This window comes from Leptodactylus fuscus, chromosome 8 (assembly GCF_031893055.1).
Source record: "Leptodactylus fuscus isolate aLepFus1 chromosome 8, aLepFus1.hap2, whole genome shotgun sequence".
In the NCBI taxonomy this organism is placed as follows: Eukaryota; Metazoa; Chordata; class Amphibia; order Anura; family Leptodactylidae; genus Leptodactylus; species Leptodactylus fuscus.
In genome coordinates, this window is record NC_134272.1 from 86,503,502 (window position 1) to 86,525,681 (window position 22,180).

Genomic DNA, 22,180 nt, shown 5'->3' on the forward strand with positions numbered 1-22,180 from the left:
ATGGCGCCAGCCTGGCGTGGGGTCCTCTTGGTTCTCCTCTCATCCATATGTCATGGGGTCAGCAGCGCAGGTCTTGGAGACTTCATGGCCATTGCTGGGCCCTTGAAAAACCACAAGGATGGTCTCCTAAATGAAGTGGAGCTGGAGGGAGAATTGAGGTGTAGCAATAAGATGGTTAATAACTTGAAAGACCAGATCCCTACTCTACAGAAGTATGGCGTCACCCACTACAAGGTCCAGCTAGCCATCAGCACTGTATCCTTCAAGGAGAACCACCTGGATGGGAACGATGGACAACTGCAGTGTTACAGGACCCTTCTCCAGGAGCTGAATGGGGTCAACATCAAACCAATCGTGATCCTCTATGGAGGCGACCTAAATAGACTTTCAGCAGGTGGCACCCAGCCTGGCATCAGTTTTGTAGAATATGCTGAGATTGTGTTTCACTCACTTGGGGATTTAGTCGACACCTGGATAACATTTGATATTCCTGCAGATAAAACAGATTCACAATCCTTGCAGGATCTTCTGGATGCCCATGAGAGAGTATACACATTATATCACCAGAAGTATACAGCAGGGGGTGAGTTATCGCAAGGGAATACAGGTATATCATATATGAAATATAGAATGTGCAGCAGACCGAGGAAATCACATGACTAATATACTATCTCCAATCTATAATAGAAATACAATTGTTCAGATATGATAATACTTGGTACAGTCACTGCATAATCATTATCGTATGACGCAGAATATCGTGCAAATCATCTAAGTATTTAGTCTACAGCATAATACTATAATACTGCCCTCTATAGACAAGAACGTAACTACAGAACAGACTATAATACTGTTGTCTATGTCCAAAAATACATGTACTATGTACAAGAACATTACTATAATACTGCTCCTATGTACAAGAATATAACTACTATAATACTACTCCTATGTACAAGAATATAACTACTATAATACTACTCCTATATACAAGAATATAACTACTATAATACTACCTCCTATGTACAAGAATATAACTACTATAATACTGCTCCTATGTACAAGAATATAACTACTATAATACTGCTCCTATGTACAAGAATATAACTACTATAATACTGCTCCTATGTACAAGAATATAACTACTATAATACTACTCCTATGTACAAGAATATAACTACTATAATACTACCTCCTATATACAAGAATATAACTACTATAATACTGCTCCTATGTACAAGAATATAACTACTATAATACTGCTCCTATGTACAAGAATATAACTACTATAATACTACTCCTATGTACAAGAATATAACTACTATAATACTACCTCCTATGTATAAGAATATAACTACTATAATACTACTCCTATGTACAAGAATATAACTACTATAATATTACTCCTATGTACAAGAATATAACTACTATAATACTGCTCCTATGTACAAGAATATAACTACTATAATACTACCTCCTATGTATAAGAATATAACTACTATAATACTGCTCCTATGTACAAGAATATAACTACTATAATACTACCTCCTATGTATAAGAATATAACTACTATAATACTACTCCTATGTACAAGAATATAACTACTATAATACTACTCATATGTACAAGAATATAACTACTATAATACTGCTCCTATGTACAAGAATATAACTACTATAATACTGCTCCTATGTACAAGAATATAACTACTATAATACTACTCCTATGTACAAGAATATAACTACTATAATACTACTCCTATGTACAAGAATATAACTACTATAATACTACTCCTATGTATAAGAATATAACTACTATAATACTGCTCCTATGTACAAGAATATAACTACTATAATACTACCTCCTATGTATAAGAATATAACTACTATAATACTACTCCTATGTACAAGAATATAACTACTATAATACTACTCATATGTACAAGAATATAACTACTATAATACTGCTCCTATGTACAAGAATATAACTACTATAATACTGCTCCTATGTACAAGAATATAACTACTATAATACTACTCCTATGTACAAGAATATAACTACTATAATACTACTCCTATGTACAAGAATATAACTACTATAATACTACTCCTATGTACAAGAATATAACTACTATAATACTGCTCCTATGTACAAGAATATAACTACTATAATACTGCTCCTATGTACAAGAATATAACTACTATAATACTGCTCCTATGTACAAGAATATAACTACTATAATACTGCTCCTATGTACAAGAATATATCTACTATAATACTACTCCTATGTACAAGAATATAACTACTATAATACTACCTCCTATGTACAAGAATATAACTACTATAATACTACTCCTATGTACAAGAATATAACTACTATAATACTACCTCCTATGTACAAGAATATAACTACTATAATACTACTCCTATGTACAAGAATATAACTACTATAATACTACCTCCTATGTATAAGAATATAACTACTATAATACTACTCCTATGTACAAGAATATAACTACTATAATACTGTCTTCTATGAATATAATCAGCAGTATAGAGCAGGTTGCCGTCTTCTTCTCCGGACCACCTGTTAGTGGATGTGGCTCCATCTTTACTAATATTTCACTTGCTATTACTAATAGTTATAATGTTTTATAGTTACTTCGTAGATTTTTTTTTAGAGTTTTCTTTTAAACATAATTTACAATTTCCGTATAAATCTGCGTCACTCATCATTTATTACTTGCGGTTATTTATCGTCCCGGTAACACGCTTTTATCATGTGGTAATGATGACTTTGTGAACTTTGCCCCCAGATAATTCTTGTTTGTACAAATCGATATGAAAAGCCAATATAAATGTGATAAGGTTGATGGATGCAGCCGATGCAGATAACACATCCATCTCACCAAGAACTTCATTAAAGGGATCCTGTCACATGACCTGCGGCCGCCTGTTATAGAGCAGGAGGAGCTGAGCACATTGGTGTATGGTTTGGTAGGAAATATTCAGGAGAACCTATTGATTGCTTTTTCTATGCTTAAGAGTCTGGTGGGCGGTTCTGATCAGTGATTGACACCTGTACTCCTGCTTATGCACACTCACAATATAAAAGATCCTAATATCTTGGTATGACGGGGCTCATGAGATGATTTCTGATTGCCGCCATGATATATGATGTGCTTGTCTCCCCAGGTGGACGGCTATCTATTGCTCTGGGACCGGCAGCGCTGAGCACAATACAGTCTCATGTCCTGGTATGTACAGTCGGCTTTTAAGGACATTCAACCTCCACTCCATGGCCATATCCCAGGGCCATTTGAACACATTGGTGGGCCCAGTGCAATGGTTTCAAGTGCCTCCCCCATCACCACTATTTAGAAATACCTTACCTGCACAAATTATATTGCCCCCCCCCCCCATTGCCACCTTAGTGGCCCCATACAATATAATACACCTCAGTAGCCCATTATACAGTCAAATGACCCTGCAGTGGCCCCATATCATATAATGGCCCATCACACATTAACCTCTCCCCCTCAGACATTTAACTGTACCCCCCTAGGTGGCTCCCACCATTATATTATAATGTCCACCTCCAGTTGCCCCACATTACATTGATGGACCACATCCAAGTACAAGGGTTGTCCCCATATTACACACAGAAGATAACGGAGTCATGGATGACGATAAACAATTGTGTGTGTCTTTCAGGAAAGAGTTGACTTTGTTGCGTTGAACATACAACACGACTGCCGCGATGTGGATCAGCCGCAAAAGTGGACGACAAATCAGGTAAGGAATAAGCGACAGGATTGTCTTATCAAGCCAAGTCTCCAGAAGAATCTGTTGTCCTAGGTCAACAGGAAGGTCAATGGAACCAAGAAGGTAACTGTAGGAGGTGCAGAAGTTGTGGCTACCCTAAAAGGTCCATCTGTCCCATGGAAGGAGCCCAGTACTATAAAGGCCACATAGTAGTTGAGAGCCCTGTTGCTACATTTGCACTGGGGCCCAGGACAGAAAACCTTTAGGCCAGGGCCATCTGGTGACCTTTATCGTGCAACATCAATTCGCACTTGCCCTTCTTCAGCCTCCAGGTGCGATGCTTTGTCTATAGGCCAGGGGTTGCCATCTTGACGTTCCTATCCCATTGCCACCCTATAATATATTGTTATTACAGGATATCAGCAATGGTCTGGGCGTGTTGGTTTTCAGCTTGATACTAAAGGACTGCAGCTCCATGGAAGCCAAATATCTCTCTGCCTTTGACACGATTAAAGGTAAAGAAGTGATGATCAGTCTTACATATATTCTGTGCAGCGGCCATTAGAGATAAGGGTTAAAGGGGGTTTCCATGCTTAAGGCCGGAAAAAAAAACATGCACCCAGTTCAGATTATTATTCTGCAATATTGATCCAAAAAAGGTAAAAACCCCATCATGTAGGAGCCAGTTTTCCTCCATTTAGGAGAAAAAATTCTTTCCCCTCTCCAAATCTTGGAATCAGAAGTTTTGTAATGTGTTTTTGTCAGACTATAACTGAACTTCACCAAACAGATAACCTATACACCAATCGTACATGGACACTGTGGTGCTACTCCATGAAACCTTGTAAGTCCTATTGATTTGTCTTGCAGCATTGGACGGCACCGGTGCAGCTTTCATAGGTTACGATGTCAGTCAATTTACACTTCAGTCCGAGGAAAATCAAAAAAGGTCAGTACAAAAATATATTTAAATTAAGAATTGTAATACCTCAGATTCCCTACGGGGGAGCTGTAGGGGAATTAAACACCTCTTTGAAGCTCCTACTACAGGTTACAGCACATCCCAGCAATGGTACATCTGGGGACCATTTTGTTGTCAGGGCAAACAAAAAGGGGTTGTCCAAATCTTCTGCAACATGAAGAGTCTATTGTGCAGAAGGCAGAACGTCCTGTGACTACTTCTATACATGGCACATGTCCAACTATTGTCACTGAAATATATCCACGTACTAGCCAATCGGATATCACACCCACACAATTCAAAGACTCCACACAAAAAATAGTGGGGATGGCAGCAAAAGGAATCAGCCAATCGGAAGCCAATTGAAAGAGATTATCTACAATATGGCTGCACTTCCTGTTGTCACTTTAGCAGAAATGGCTTATATTTTGGGTAGGAATCCTCTTATTAAGTTTAATTTTGTTACTATTTTTGAATTTTAGTTTGGAGAATCCGTCAGAAACATCCCGCTCAGTATATACCACAGTATGGGAGAAATTCGCTGGTCAGACTCCAGCAGAGAGAGACGTCTTCTTACAAGACACGTTCCCCAATGGTTTCCTTATGGGTTCTTCCTCTTCTGCCTTCAAAGTAGAAGGAGGCTGGGCCGAGGGGGATAAAGGACCGTCTATATGGGATGTCTTTGGACAACATGGTCAGGCTAATAACAACGCAACTGCCAATGTGGCCTGTGACAGCTACAACAAGATTGACTATGACGTGTATCTCCTGAAGGGCCTCCAGTCTCAGATCTATCACTTCTCCATCTCCTGGTCCAGAATATTCCCAACGGGACTGAAGTCCACAATCAACTCAGCAGGCGTGAAATATTACAACAAATTAATTGACAGGTTAATCAAAGAGAATATCAAACCAATGGTGACCTTGTATCACTGGGACTTGCCCCAAGCTCTGCAGGAGAACGGGGGATGGCAGAATGAAACCACCATCGAGGCGTTCATGGACTATGCGGATTTCTGCTTCAACAGCTTTGGAGATCGAGTTAAACACTGGATAACGTTCCATGAACCTTGGGTGGTTAGCTACGCTGGTTACGGCACCGGACAGCATGCACCCGGGGTCAAAGATCCAGGAAACGCCTCCTTCAAGGTACCAACAGAGTGAATTCTAAATATTTTTTTTGTAAATTATTGTAGGTAATTTCTCATGACATTGGAAGAACATGGAAGGTTATTTTGGTTGCGAGCACTTTATATGGTCCCCACCTAATCATGTACTATCACATCAGCAGTGGGAACTAAAGTAATAGTACAGCACGAAGATGGCACCGGCTCAGAAGCTGAACCGGAGCCATCGGAAGAAAATGTCAGCTGTGACACACAACTGAGGTCCTCCTACCAGCCGCAACAGGGAAAACCCTATTTGCGACCTCTTAGATGCCACCATCAATAATGATTTTGGCATCTAAGGGGTCTCTTTGTGTTTGGCCCCCAATAGGAAATTGAATTGCATTGATGCTGATGTGTTGTCATGGTGCTGGGGGGGCTACTTATGAGGCTGACTTGGGGACCCTAAGAATCTCTATAAGAATCTCCTAGGGGAAAAGCCTTATAGATATACTTTTACTTTCATTTTTTCAAACTATAGTACATTGCAATTAAAAAAAAAATTGCAATGTACTTTAGTAGCAATAGTGCAACCTGGTGTGCCATTGTGTTCCATTGTGTAAATGGGAGAAAAAAGTGGTAAAGTATGAAATAATTTAATAATGTATTTAAAAATTAATTAGTTAAATTAATAATTTTTAATGTATTTAAAAAAATTAAAAAATAAAATTTAAAAAAGTGACAAAGGAAAACAGAACAGTGACCGAAGTATGAAACTAGGCCACGTCCTTCATGGGTTAAACTTTTTATGAGTAGAAAGGTCATATAGGGAAATGTTTATCGGCTGATATACAATATCGAGCACGCTCAGTAGATAACTAGGCAGAATATCCGATATCAGCAGATTCCTGGCCAATGATTAGATCTCTATAAACTGTTATCACATCATGATAGGGTGTATGACCCAATAAATCGGGGACGGGAATGGATAAGTGTTTTTGTAAACAAGTCTTCTCCGTTGTATCTCACAGGTGTCTCACAACATTGTGAAAGCCCACGCTAAGGCCTGGCATGTCTACAATTACAAGTTCCGGGCCTCGCAGCAAGGTCAGGTGGGAATCTCTCTGAATTCAGACTGGGCAGAACCAGTAGACGCCAGCAATCCCGATGACGTGAGCGCCGCCGAGAGATACCTCCAGTTCATGCTTGGGTGGTTCGCCCATCCTATTCTTGTCAATGGAGACTATCCGGAAGTTCTTAAGCAGCAAGTCAATCACATAAATACTCAGTGCTCCACTACAGTGGCTGAGCTGCAAACATTTACTGCGGAGGAGAAGGCCTACATCAATGGCACTGCAGACTTCCTTGGCATCTCCCACTACACCTCCCGCCTAGTCAATGCCTCTGAAACCAATAGTTGTGGGGCAGATTATGACACTATTGGAGGATTTGCACCCCATGTGGATCCTTCATGGCCAAGCACCGCATCTCCATGGTTGTACGTAGTGCCGTGGGGTCTCAGGAGGCTTCTGAACTTTGTCAAGGAAGAATATGTGAAAGGAGGACGACCCATCTATATAACTGGAAACGGTATGCCAACACCAAACACTGGAGATATATTCAATGACACCACTCGGGTGGAGTTTTTGACTGCCTACATCAACGAAGCCCTTAAAGGTAATGAGCTAATATTTTATTACTTCATACCTTTCTGTTGAGTATCATTACATCGGAAAGCCCTAACTGTGATGTCCACTTTATCCCTTTGTAGCCATCAAGATCGATAACATTCCCATAAGCTCTTATATAGTCCGATCTTTGCTGGACGGCTTCGAGGGACCACAAGGATACCACCTAAGATATGGCTTGCATTATGTGAATTTTGCAGATGAAAACAGGCAAAGGACCCCTAAACAATCTGCTTATCGAGTCTCAAACATTATCGAAAACAATGGTTTTCCAAAAACAAAGCAAGTTAAGTTAGATTCTTCCAGTTTGAGATGGTCACCTACAAGAAAGTTACCACCTCTTCCAGCGTCAAATATGCCCTCAGATTCAAAGGTGGTTTGGGAAAAATTTTCAGGGCAAACTGCCTTTGAAAGGGACATGTACCATTACGCAAAATTCCCCGAAGACTTCAAGTGGGGCGTTTCGACTTCAGCTTATCAGATTGAAGGAGGGTGGGACGCTGACGGAAAAGGACTAAGTACTTGGGACACGTTCACGCATGCTGGAAACGCTGGTGGAGCAAATGGGGACGTCGCTTGTGATAGTTACAACCAGTTGGATGCAGACTTGTATATGTTGAGAAGTCTAGGGGTGAACAGTTACCGCTTTTCCATCTCATGGTCTCGAATCTTCCCAACTGGACAGGGCTCTGTCAACAATAAGGGTGTTGAGTATTATAACAAACTTATAGATGGCCTGTTGGCAAACAATATTTCACCAATGGTGACCCTTTACCACTTTGATCTTCCTCAAGCTCTTCAAGACTTGGGTGGTTGGGAGAGTGAGGTAGTTCTTGAGGCTTTTCACAGCTATGCAGATTATTGTTTTAGAACATTCGGAGATAGGGTCAAGTTCTGGATGACTTTTAACCAACCCCACTCCATTGTAACAGCTGGTTATGGGACTGGTGAGTTCCCACCTGAAGTAAAGGATGACCCCGGATCAGCTCCATATAGAGTAGCTCACAATCTACTCAAAGTCCACGCCAAGGTTTATCATACCTATGATGAAAAGTACAGAGCAAGCCAAGGAGGTGTCATCTCCATAACCCTCAACACAGATTGGGTGGAACCCAAAGATCACACCGAGTCCCGGGACATAGAGGCGGCAGATCGTTACCTACAGCTATCACTGGGGTGGTTTGCACATCCTATTTTCAAAAATGGTGACTACCCAGAGTTAATGAAATGGCAAATAGCCAACAAGAGCGAGCTACAAGGTCTCCAATCTTCTAGGCTTCCAGTTTTTACAGATGAGGAGAAGGCCTACATCCAAGGAACGGCCGATGTTTTCTCCATCAACGTCTACGCCACCAAAATAGTTCAGCATAAAACGACAAGACTCGTTCCCCCATCTTTTGAAACTGATCTTGACATTACATCAGAATATTCTGTCAACTGGCCGACGTCAGCCATTAACCAGCACAGACCAGTAGCCTGGGGAATGAGGAGGCTGCTCAATTGGGTGAAAGAAGAGTACGCCAACGTCCCTATATACATCACTGAAAACGGCGTCTCAACAAATAGTAACAACGACTATGATGACATGGGTCGAATATTTTACTACAAGACTTATATAGATGAGGCTTTGAAGGGTACGTGTTATACGGTATACGCACACTATTTGGTATAATGGTCAGAGAATTTCTGGAGATGACTTTTATGCTCCTGTGGGGACATTGAACTTGTTTTCTTGTTGCAGCTCATAGCCTAGATGGGGTAAATCTTAAAGGTTACACCACCTGGGCCCTCATGGACACCTTTGAATGGAATCTGGGATACAGTGTGCGATTTGGTCTGCACCATGTGGATTTCACAAATCCAAACCGTCCCAGGACTGCGAAACGTTCTGCTATGTATTACTCGGAGGTTATTAGAAACAATGGCATCCCATTACAGAAAGAGGAGGAGTTTCTATACGGAGAGTTCCGGCCTGACTTTGCATGGAGTGTCGCATCTGCTGCTTATCAGGTGAGATAACCCATGTGCTGCCCCCTACAGGAAAACTCGGCGAGTCCCTTGACTATATGCAGATCACAAAGTACTCTCCTGTTAAGACTCCCATCGATCAGATCCCAAATTGCTCCATGAGACTCGCAGCAATAAGATCACAAATTGTTCCTCTATTGAGGCCCCCATGTCCAGATCCCATAGTGTCCCCCTATGGAGAACCCCATTGATCCCCTACTGAAACCTGTACTGAGCAGATTACAAAGTGTTCCCATACTAAGACCCCCAGCGATTAGATAACAAAATGTTCCCTTATGGAGATCCACAGCAATCAGTAATATGCTGGAAAAATTGCAGTGAGTGTTCCATTTCCCTGCAGCGCCACCGCAGGCAAAACTAAGGATTACAGGGTGTCCAGTCACACTAATGGGTTCTCTATACCATATAGGACAGGACAGGTCCTCCAGAAGAAGGACACTCTTTAAAATTGCCCTTTTGCCAATAGAAGATGATTTTGAGCCAAGGATTAATCAGGATTTATAAAAACGGGTTTTCTAAATTAGAGGACCCCTTAAAATATGTTTTTCCCCCCATCTATTTACTTATCTACTGAACTCATTTTAATATGGCAATTCAAGAAATCTCTATCTTTATGGATAGCTTCAGGAGGTAACAAACTTAGCAAATGTCCTAGATACCTATTTCCAAGCCCCCCTACCCTTCCATTGGGTCTGGAATCCCAGGAGTTACCTGAAACATATTCTACTCCAATGTCAGTTCCAGCATTGCTGTGTGTACTAAGTGTAGTAATGGCGGGATGTACTGTATAGAAGTATTATTGGGCACTATATGGCAGGGTTCAGATGATATAAATTCACTTTATATGAAACCTGCCCTAGCCAGGGACCGACTGGCTCTTTAGCTAACAGAACACACAGTTTATTACAAAATTTTTAGAACTTTTTGCAATGAATAAGATCATGGCCATGATACTTTTTTGTTCCTTAGACTGAGGGAGGATGGAGGGCCGATGGGAAAGGCCTGAGTATCTGGGACAAGTACACCCATTCTGTAGGTAGAATCTCAAATGATGAAAATGGTGACGTGGCCTGTGACAGCTACAACAGAGTGGACCAGGACCTGCAACTGCTCAAAGACCTGAAAGTCTCTCACTACCGCTTCTCCATCTCGTGGCCGCGAGTCCTTCCTGATGGAACACGAAACAACGTGAATGAAGTCGGCCTCAACTACTACAGCAAACTGATTGACGCTCTATTGGCTGCTAATATCCAACCTCAGGTAATAATGGTTGTGTTAAAGGGGTATTTCCATTTAAAGGGAGTGTCACCAGAGCCAGCATATCAGCCCAGCCCTGCAGATAGATAGGTTACTGTCACCAGATCCAGTATATCACCCCAGCCCTGCAGATAGATAGGTTACTGTCACCACACCCAGCATATCACCCCAGCCCTGCAGATAGATAGGTTAGTGCCACCAGAACCAGCATATCACCCCAGCCCTGCAGATAGATAGGTTAGTGCCACCAGAACCAGCATATCACCCCAGCCCTACAGATAGATAGGTTACTGTCACCAGAACCAACATATCACCCCAGCCCTGCAGATAGATAGGTTACTGTCACCAGAACCAACATATCACCCCAGCCCTGCAGATAGATAGGTTACTGTCACCAGACCCAGCATATCACGCCAGCCCTGCAGATAGATAGGTTACTGTCACCACACCCAGCATATCACCCCAGCCCTGCAGATAGATAGGTTACTGTCACTAGACCCAGCATATCACGCCAGCCCTGCAGATAGATAGGTTAGGATCAGCACCTTCTCATACATATTATTTTCCCTTCCATAGGTGACAATATATCACTGGGATCTTCCTCAAGCCCTACAAGACATCGGAGGATGGGAAAATGAGACAATAGTGGGATTGTTTAAAGACTACGCTGAGCTTCTCTTCCAAAGACTGGGAGATAGGGTAAAGTTCTGGATCACCCTGAACGAGCCATACATCATTGCTAATTTGGGGTACGGTTATGGCACAGCTGCTCCAGGTGAGACCACTTTTGCTATATACCCAAAATTATTCTAAAGAGTGATTTGTAATGTGCGTGCAATACTCCATTTCTCCTGTGGTGGCACTGCAGAGAGAATGTACAAGTAATGCCAAAGTGTAGATAGTCCTTTGGATCATTATAAATAATACATTCATAGGGATCTCAGTACTGGTGCTGGGTCCGCTACAGTTTCTGAATCACATTTGCTTATGTATCTGAAATATTTATTAGGTAAGATTTAATGTTCTGTATAATTCCTTTAAGGAATTACTAATAGGCCTGGACGCGGACCCTATGAAGCCGGACATAATCTCATAAGGGCACATGCTGAGGCCTGGCACCTGTACAATAGTACCTACAGAGCAACACAAGGAGGCCTCATTTCTATCACCATTAACTCTGACTGGGCTGAACCAAGAAACCCGTACAAACAGGAAGACATAGATGCAGCCCGGAGATATGTGATGGTATGATCCAACTAATGCATTATACTTGTAGTGTGCTGATGGATTTGTTAACTCTCCTGACATGACACTTGTATTGCCATTAGGGTTGAGCGATCGGGATCGGGAAAGATCAGATCCCGATCAGCGATCGAGCAAATTTCACGATCGGGATTGGCTGGAAAATGATCGAAAATCGGATTTTGAAATCTCAAGATTGGCTCAACACTACTGTATATATAATATACAATTAGGGTTGAGGGATCGGGAAAGATTGGATCCCGATTGGCGATCGAGCAAATTTCACAATCGGGATCGGCTTTACTAAAGCAGATTTTAGCAGAGGTAACAATTAGAGATGAGCGAACAGTAAAATGTTCGAGATTCGATATTCGTTTCGAGTAGCCCCTCAATATTCGACTACTCGAATCGACTATCGAACCCCATTATAGTCTATGGGGGGAAAATGCTCGTTTCAGGGGTAGGCAACGTTCGATCAAATTACACTTACCAAGTCCACGAGTTAGGGTTGGGCTGGATCCTCCGAAAAGTCTTCTCCGTGAAGCGTCCCCGCGGCGTCTTCCGGCTCTGAATTCACTCTGCCAGGCATCGGGCCTGGGCAGAGCCGACTGTGCATGCCCGCACTACAAGTGGACATGCGCAGTCGGCTCTGCCCAGGCCCGATGCCTGGCAAAGTGAATTCACAGCCGGAAGACGCCGCGGGGAAGCTGCACGGAGAAGACTTCTAAAGGTAAGAGAAGAACCAGTGTTGATTGGCCGACTGTATAGCATTCAGCCAATCAATGCTGGTTCTGCATCAAACTTTTCCATTCGAATAGCGAGTACTCGATCGAGTATGAGTATTTCGAATACCGTAGTATTCGATCGAACACCTACTCGATCGAATACTACTCGCTCATCTCTAGTAACAATGCCTCTTTAATCTTCATTTTATACAAAGCTACTCTGCGTTGTAGAAAAATATGTATTGAAAAAAAATGGAAACCGTCAACAAGCAGGGTCATTCCCTAAGTATGGCAGGAATTAGGGGTATGTTACACGCTTTTCATTCCACTCTTTTGCTTTCTTGTCTAGTTTTACGGAGGATGGTTTGCAAATCCAATCTTTAACAACGGAGATTACAATGAGATCATGAAGTCAAGGGTTCGGGAGAGGAGTCTTGCGCAAGGACTGGCAAAATCTCGGTAAGAAGATGGAATGTGAGGATGAGGCAGGTTTATTTTCCATGTGTATATATATGTATGTTCAGGAGGCCGTGCACCCAACAAAACCTCCGAGGGTCAAGCAGCTAGGAAGTAAGAGGGCAGAGTGAACGCTCACAGGGTCAGACTACACAGGGATGTAGTTTTGAATTAAAGTTACATGTTATTTCTTATCATAGATTGATACAAAGTGTCTGCAGCGCTCATTGACCTACAGTAAGTATTAGGCTACCTACATAGCTTGTCATTTAACCCTTTACAGACTTCCTGAATTCACAGAGGAGGAGAAGAAAAGAATTAAAGGCACCTACGACTATTTTGGCTTTAACCATTACACCACAGTCTTGGCCTCTCCCCTTAATTTCGCGGCATCTACACAGTCCTACGATGCAGACAGGTAGGAGCTAACACGTGAAATTCATGTAATATGATCTTAAGGGGATCCGTGTGCTAAATGAAAGGGTTAAAAGGTTAAGACAACACTATTATAGTAGAGTGAGGAAGCTTGGTAGTCAGTGTCTTACCGGTGCAACTATTGGGCAGCTCCTTGAACCCCAGTTGGGGCACCATCGCTGGTAGCATATCAAGGTGTTTGTGCAAATAATCTAGGCAGGGCTTTCGTTTCGTAAATTGCTACCACTAGGGGGAGCTTACTGCATACAGATGTATTATGGAGTTTAATGGGAGCTATATAAATGATCTTATCTAGCAAGCGCCCCCTAGTGACAGAATTTAGAATTTTTTCTCGACTATAGGAAAGGGAAACAGTAGGCTTTAGAGTGCTAAAAATATTCAAGGTGTCTAAGATGGTTAAAGGGGTTGTCCCACTAACAGTATAGAGGTCTGACTACTGGAATCCCCAGCTATCAGAAGGGGGCCCCCCTAGTACTCTTTGTAAATGGTGTAGTGCCTATATGTGACCACGGCACTCCATCCATCCCATATAAGTGACTGGAGCAGTGCTCACACATGCACATCATTATACCATTCACATAGTTCACTCCGGACCCCCATTGTCGTGATCATTGAGGCTTCCGATGGTCAGAGCCCCTGCACCCCGACACTTTCCCTTCATCTTGTGAATAGCACATGTGGTGTTTTTGGAAAAACTTAACTATTACGCAACCTGAGAATTTTGGGCCTATTTAAATAAAACCACGTGAGAGCTGCAAAATCCCAAAACCCAAAATGTGCCCTGTATGTTCAATGGCACAGAACTATGCTGCCACCTGGTGGTCAAAGATTGGTATTGCTCTATCTTACTAATAAACCTGCTGCCACCTACATAAGACGGGACATTCCCATATGCCCCCACTTACCATGTGCTATCTATAATATTGGTGTTGTCTTAGTCTCTAGAGAAAGGTGTTCGGGCCCCCCCCTGAGGCTCCAGGGCCCGGTAGTGATTGCTACCGCTGATCATGTGCTGATAAACAATGCAAACTTTTAACATCATGCCGCTCAAAATCTGGTGCTTAGTATAATTTTATAGCCATGAAGGTTTATTTTTTTTCTATACAAAGTCCAAACCCGAATGATAAAATTCTTCCTGCCTAAAGCCACCAGTAGGGGGAGCTCTCTGCACTGTTATATAATTGAGTTCAGTGCAAATCATAGACGATAAGCTCATCAGCTCCCTCTAGTGGTGGTTGCAGGTAGTCAGATTTATATTTTTTATAGCTATGCACAGGCTTATTGTGTTCCAGCCACTATAAAGATATATTGAAATAATATAAAATGTAAACTAACCAAAGCGTTGATGTGATGCAGGGGTGTAGCCACAATTACGGACCGCAGCTGGCTCGGATCAGGCTCCATTTGGCTCAAAGTGACTCCTTTTGGCTTTCGGAGGATACTGAGGTGGATAAAGGAAGAGTTTAATAACCCACCCATATATGTGACGGAGAACGGGATTTCTGAGCGGGGGACGAATCTGAACGACAAGTGGAGGGAACATTACTACAAGCTCTATGTGAACGAGGCGCTAAAGGGTAAGAGAAAGGAGACTGCACCAGGAACTTCAACATCGGTGTCAGCCACATGAGGGCGCTGGTTAGTATAGTGTATGGGAATAGTGGTCTCCAACCAGATAAGTGTCAGACTACAACTCCCAGCATGCTTTAAAAGTCAGTGGCTGGCATGGCAGAAGTTGTATTTTCCAATATCTAAAGGCCCAGAGTAAGTATATTCCTGCAGCTGCTTTGCGCCACTTAATCTGAAGCCTATCGTTTTAGGTATACAGCTCCTCTGCAGACCTAGGCGTCTCCAAAGTTACAGAATATATAGCAACCCAGTGTGTAGTCCAGTCTTGTAGTCAGTTATTACTTCCTTTGCTTTCTGTATACAAGTTATAGAAGTGAGTGGAGCAACATAGGTCAGCATAGAAGCTGTATACACAAAACGGGAGCTACGTAGTGAAGCAATATAACAGCACTCTTGCTTGCAGGGTTCTAGGAAGCTAAGATTTGGGGGGCTGTTTGTTGGGCACCTCACATCACATTACAGCCGGTGTCATCGCTTTAACCCAATATCTGTATATTCTCAGCCGTCAAGTACGATGGGGTGGATCTCCGCGGTTACACGGGCTGGTGCCTCATGGATAACTTCGAGTGGGCGACCGGATACGCAGAGCGGTTTGGCTTCTATTACACCAATTACACAGATCCCAACCTGACTCGCATCCCAAAAGATTCGGCAAAGTATTACAGGCAACTCATTCAGTGCAACGGGTTCCCAGACCCTAAAAATGGCTCCCACCCCTGTCTCCAGCCAGACCCTGAAGGTAAGAGAACTCTTCTTTATACTGCTGAAGGGGTTGTCCACAATTAGAAAAATATCGCCTTCTTCCAAAAATAGCGCCACACCTGATGTCAGGTTGTGTTTAGTATTGCAGCTTAGCCTCATTCCCTTCGCTGGAGCTAGACATAATCTTTTTATAATTCAGTCTACACTATACTACAGTCACTCCATGGTCAAGTTGGTCCGTATACAATTGCATGGACTTTCTCTTTTACTATATATACGTCCTTGGAGATGATATATAAATATAGTCACAAACATGATTACCTTAAAGGGGTTGTCCAGGATTAGAAAAACATGGCTGCTTTCTTAAAACAAAACAAAACAGTGTCTCCCCTGTTCACAGGTTGTGTGTGGTATTGCTGCTTAGCTCAGGTGAAGTGAATGAGCTGAATAATCAGCCATGTTTATATAGACTTTTGAAATTGTGTTCTGATGTCATGTAAATAAAGTTTTATCACAAAATTCTCAAGATACTCTCATATATCCCACGGACCTCATAGACTATGATGGGATCCGTGGGGTTTCCACTCGGCTTCTGCATGATTCATGCGGAGAGAAAAGTGCTGCTTGCACTTAAAGGTATTACGAGGGAGGTTGTCACAAGGGCCAGGGTGATATGCTGGGATCTGGTGACACTAACCTATCTATCTGCAGGGCTGGGGTGATATGCTGGTTCTGGTGACACTAACCTATCTATCTGCAGGGCTGGGGTGATATGCTGGTTCTAGTAACACTAACCTATCTATCTGCAGGGCTGGGGTGATATGCTGGTTCTGGTGACAGTAACCTATCTATCTGCAGGGCTGGGGTGATATACTGGTTCTGGTGACAGTAACCTATCTATCTGCAGGGCTGGGGTGATATGCTGGTTCTGGTGACAGTAACCTATCTATCTGCAGGGCTGGGGTGATATGCTGGTTCTGGTGACAGTAACCTATCTATCTGCAGGGCTGGGGTGATATGCCGGTGCTGGTGACAGTAACCTATCTATCTGCAGGACTGGGGTGATATGCTGGTTCTGGTGACAGTAACCTATCTATCTGCAGGGCTGGGGTGATATGCTGGTTGTGGTGACAGTAACCTATCTATCTGCAGGGCTGGGGTGATATGCCGGTGCTGGTGACAGTAACCTATCTATCTGCAGGACTGGGGTGATATGCTGGTTCTGGTGACAGTAACCTATCTATCTGCAGGGCTGGGGTGATATGCTGGTTCTGGTGACACTAACCTATCTATCTGCAGGGCTGGGGTGATATGCTGGTTGTAGTAACACTAACCTATCTATCTGCAGGGCTGGGGTGATATGCTGGTTGTAGTAACACTAACCTATCTATCTGCAGGGCTGTGGTGATATGCTGGTTCTGGTGACAGTAACCTATCTATCTGCAGGGCTGGGGTGATATACTGGTTCTGGTGACAGTAACCTATCTATCTGCAGGGCTGGGGTGATATGCTGGTTCTGGTGACAGTAACCTATCTATCTGCAGGGCTAGGGTGATATGCCGGTGCTGGTGACAGTAACCTATCTATCTGCAGGGCTGGGGTGATATACTGGTTCTGGTGACAGTAACCTATCTATCTGCAGGGCTGGGGTGATATGCTGGTTCTGGTGACAGTAACCTATCTATCTGCAGGGCTAGGGTGATATGCCGGTGCTGGTGACAGTAACCTATCTATCTGCAGGACTGGGGTGATATGCTGGTTCTGGTGACAGTAACCTATCTATCTGCAGGGCTGGGGTGATATGCTGGTTCTGGTGACACTAACCTATCTATCTGCAGGGCTGGGGTGATATGCTGGTTGTAGTAACACTAACCTATCTATCTGCAGGGCTGTGGTGATATGCTGGTTCTGGTGACAGTAACCTATCTATCTGCAGGGCTGGGGTGATATACTGGTTCTGGTGACAGTAACCTATCTATCTGCAGGGCTGGGGTGATATGCTGGTTCTGGTGACAGTAACCTATCTATCTGCAGGGCTGGGGTGATATGCTGGGTCTGGTGACAGTAACCTATCTATCTGCAGGGCTGGGGTGATATGCTGGTTCTGGTGACAGTAACCTATCTATCTGCAGGGCTGGGGTGATATGCTGGTTCTGGTGACAGTAACCTATCTATCTGCAGGGCTGGGGTGATATGCTGGTTCTGGTGACAGTAACCTATCTATCTGCAGGGCTGGGGTGATATGCTGGGTCTGGTGACAGTAACCTATCTATCTGCAGGGCTGGGGTGATATGCTGGTTCTGGTGACAGTAACCTATCTATCTGCAGGGCTGGGGTGATATGCCGGTGCTGGTGACAGTAACCTATCTATCTGCAGGACTGGGGTGATATGCTGGTTCTGGTGACAGTAACCTATCTATCTGCACGGCTGGGGTGATATGCTGGTGCTGGTGACAGTAACCTATCTATCTGCAGGGCTGGGGTGATATGCTGGTTCTGGTGACACTAACCTATCTATCTGCAGGGCTGGGGTGATATGCTGGTTCTGGTTACAGTAACCTATCTATCTGCAGGGCTGGGGTGATATGCTGGGTCTGGTGACAGTAACCTATCTATCTGCAGGGCTGGGGTGATATGCTGGTTCTGGTGACAGTAACCTATCTATCTGCAGGACTGGAGTGATATGCTGGTTCTGGTGACAGTAACCTATCTATCTGCAGGGCTGGGGTGATATGCTGGTTCTGGTGACAGTAACCTATCTATCTGCAGGGCGGGGGTGATATGCTGGTTCTGGTGACAGTAACCTATCTATCTGCAGGACTGGAGTGATATGCTGGTTCTGGTGACAGTAACCTATCTATCTGCAGGGCTGGGGTGATATGCTGGTTCTGGTGACAGTAACCTATCTATCTGCAGGGCTGGGGTGATATGCTGATTCTGGTGACAGTAACCTATCTATCTGCAGGGTGGGGGTGATATGCTGGTTCTGGTGACAGTAACCTATCTATCTGCAGGGCTGGGGTGATATGCTGGTTCTGGTGACAGTAACCTATCTATCTGCAGGGCTGGGGTGATATGCTGGGTCTGGTGACAGTAACCTATCTATCTGCAGGGTGGGGGTGATATGCTGGGTCTGAGGACACTCCCTTTATCTACTACCATTACATCCTCCTGATTCACCATACATATATCTTTACTCACACAGGAACAACAACCGTCTCTACGCAAACCAGAACATCGGTCACCTCTACACACACAGGAACATCGTCTACACCTGCCACTGTAACAAAACCCACCAACGACGCCGAGGATGAAAGCGTTTCCTTCCTCGGAATGCAGATCTCTACATCGGACGCGGCCGTCGCTTTGTATGTGGAGTTCGGGCTTCTCATCGCTGCCGCTTTGTCCATCATTTTGTTCGCCGTCCTGTATAATAAGCTGCGCAAAAAGCTAAAGGTCTCAAACTTGTTCTAGGTTTAGGAGTCACCTGATGCTTTGATTCGGCAGTACGGACTTGTGCGGTTACTTTCTGCGTTGTGTAAGGACATGATAGAAAAGAGCGGTGAGAAGACGTCACTGGAGAAGTTTGATGAAACACAATTCTCTTCTGTTCAGCCATTGATGCTGGTTGTCTGCCATATGTATATAGCCGCAGCTCAGTCCTGCTCTGTTTCTACGCTATGCGGGTTTATATTATTCTCTTTCGTTCTTTCTCCCGTCCTCATGTGATCATCCTCTTACACTGCAAAGAGCTCATTTGCATATTGACAAATTAAATATATTGACAATGGAGGCAACAATTGACAAGGTGACCCTAACCTATTGATATACTAGGCAGTGGTGACAGACTCTCTTTAGGGGAGGTAGCTAATTCCTGTCAATTGAGAACACGCATGCATGTCGTTAGACATCTGACCCTTTGTTCAGATCTGCGTTTGGAAATACGTTTTGGGAGTCCGCGTGGAGACCCCGAATGGAATACCGAACGCAACTGCAAGCGCTGTGCAGTGATAGCACACGGACCCCATAGACTATAATGGGGTCCGTGTGCTGCCCGCACGAATCATGCGGACAGAAAAGCAGATTGTGAACTACTTTCCTGTCCGCATGGTCTGTGTGGAGATCTGGCAGCAAGCACACGGACCCCATTATAGTTTATGGGGTCTGTGCTTTCACTGCACAGCAGTTGCGTTCGGAGGGGGGTCCTCATGTGGACTACCCTGGACGCAGATGTGAACGAGGCCTGAACTACTTTCCTTGTCTGCATGGTCTGTGCGGAGATCTGGCAGCAAGCACATGGACCCCATTATATTCTATAGGGATCCATGTGCTTTCACTGCACAGCGCTCACAATTGCGTTTGGTATTCCGTTCGGGGTGAGGGGTCCCCGGAACGGAATACCAACGCAGATGTGAACCAACCCTGACATGGGTGATACATTAAGATAAGCCACTGCCCTTTCATCTGTAATGTAACCTTCAGTTTTACTGCTCTGTCTGATGATAAAGATGGATGACGCCACGTACAATATCGCAACTTCTAACTGCTCTGCTGTTCTCTCACTTACTTGGAAATTTGCCCAGTAAAGGGAAGTCTTGTTCTCGGAAAGCTTGCAGATAGAGGAGTAATGCTTGACCAGAAAACTGCTAACTCCTATTTGCTGAGATATTCCCGTTCCTGCTCTATCTTCTCCTGTAATGGACACCAGCAGGGAGAAGTAAAGGGCTGCACTTGTTAAAACGTAATCCAACTCTGCCTTATAACAAATGAGCAAGAAACTTGCAAGTGAATGAAACTGCTAAAACTTAAAATTCACCGAGTATTTTTGCAGGGGGATCCCTCGAGGTTTTGACCTACTATATAGATGACAATTTGGAAGGTGTCAAGAAAAGATGAATAGCAGAGACGTCCTGGTAAAAATGACTGCCAGGAACAAAATGTAATTGCCGATCTATAATGAGATGTATCTGGGAAGCGAATAGGTAACGGTGACAACCAGGTGTGGGTAATAGACTTGGACAAATCCTCGTAGGTGACCACGGACAGTCTATTGTTTAATTAACAGCGCGATAATAAGTCCGCCATTAACACATTATAATGAGCCCTGTCGGCTCTGGGGCCTGACCCCGAGCTATATCTAGACTCATTATAATGTTAGAATAATGAAGAAATGATGGTGGCCTGACATGAGCGATATTCTATGATCAGGATACGTGTACGGTATATTGTCAACCCGACCGGGGCCTGGGGTCACTTTTGATGGCTTTCTAGTCACTAATTTAAGATTCATTTACTATGACATCCAATAATGCAGACATTATGGGCAATGAGAATTTCCTCTCCAGTGTATATACTGTATACCGTCCACTAATCCAGGGCGTCTGACTTGTCACCTTAATAAATGATCTGATATTTCTGTCGAATTGTGGATTGTTTTATTCCCCATTTTCTATATTAACCTCTTTCTGACATACAAACCAAAGCTCAGGATATAACATTAAAGGGATCCTTAAAACTCAATTTTTTTGTCCCTAACACGTAGGAATAGCCTTAAGAAAGGCTATTCTTCTCCTACCTTTAGATGTCTTCTCTGCGCCACCGTTCGGTAGAAATCCTGGTTTTCGTTGGTATGCAAATGAGTTCTCTCGCAGCACTGGGGGCAGGCCCCAACACTCAAACAGCACTGGAGGCGTCCCCAATGCTGCAGAAGAACTCTCCGGCACCGCCTCCATCTTCTTCAGGAAAGGGTTTTCTTCGCGTCTTCAAACTTCTAGGCTTCGGGTAACTGACTGCGCATGCCTACCGGCCACAAGAAATTGGCCGCTTACAATACTGTGTAAGCGGCCATTTTCTTGTGGCCAGCAGGCATGCGCAGTCAGAAGTTTGAAGCCAACACCCGGAAGAAGACGCACAGAGAGGCTGTTCCTGAAGAAGATGGAGCTGGAGAGTTTTACCGCAGCATTGGGGGCACCTCCAGTGCTGTTTGAGCGCTGGGGCCCGCCCCCAGTGCTGCAAGAGAACTCACTTGCATACTGAAGAAAACCAGGATTTCTACTGAACGACGTCGCAGAGAAGACATCTAAAAGGTAGGAGAATAGCCTCTCTTAAGGCTATTCCTGCGTGTTAGGGACAAAAAATTGAGTTTTAATGATAGGAACCCTTTAAATCCACTAAATGCCTAAAATCCCT

The 22,180-nt window shown here is 43.7% G+C and overlaps 1 protein-coding gene across 2 annotated transcripts; it reads left to right on the forward strand.

Moving 5' to 3' along the window:
- On the forward strand, positions 1–19,798 carry LOC142216587 (lactase/phlorizin hydrolase-like). Of its 2 annotated transcripts, none has more exons than XM_075284538.1 (17): positions 1–583; positions 3,193–3,254; positions 3,712–3,792; positions 4,178–4,277; positions 4,633–4,711; positions 5,206–5,872; positions 6,861–7,506; positions 7,601–9,151; positions 9,259–9,527; positions 10,515–10,805; positions 11,379–11,577; positions 11,845–12,047; positions 13,119–13,228; positions 13,509–13,643; positions 15,017–15,237; positions 15,792–16,028; positions 19,197–19,798. In XM_075284538.1, the coding sequence occupies exons 1-17, from the start codon at positions 1–3 to the stop codon at positions 19,463–19,465; spliced, it is 5,703 nt and encodes a 1,900-aa protein (XP_075140639.1). In that variant the 3' UTR covers positions 19,466–19,798. The 2 variants fall into 2 exon arrangements, with proteins under 2 accessions (XP_075140639.1, XP_075140641.1); XM_075284540.1 differs by having other exon boundaries at positions 8–607.
- Positions 19,799–22,180: the final 2,382 nt, after the last annotated feature.

Bases quoted from the DNA above. Each gene is read 5' to 3' on its own strand.
- LOC142216587 (XM_075284538.1), top strand. From the start codon at position 1: ATGGCGCCAGCCTGGCGTGGGGTCCTCTTGGTTCTCCTCTCATCCATA. The intron at 13,229-13,508 runs GTAAGAAGATGG...AACCCTTTACAG, and splicing joins CAAGGACTGGCAAAATCTCG to ACTTCCTGAATTCACAGAGG. The intron at 16,029-19,196 runs GTAAGAGAACTC...TTACTCACACAG, and splicing joins TCTCCAGCCAGACCCTGAAG to GAACAACAACCGTCTCTACG.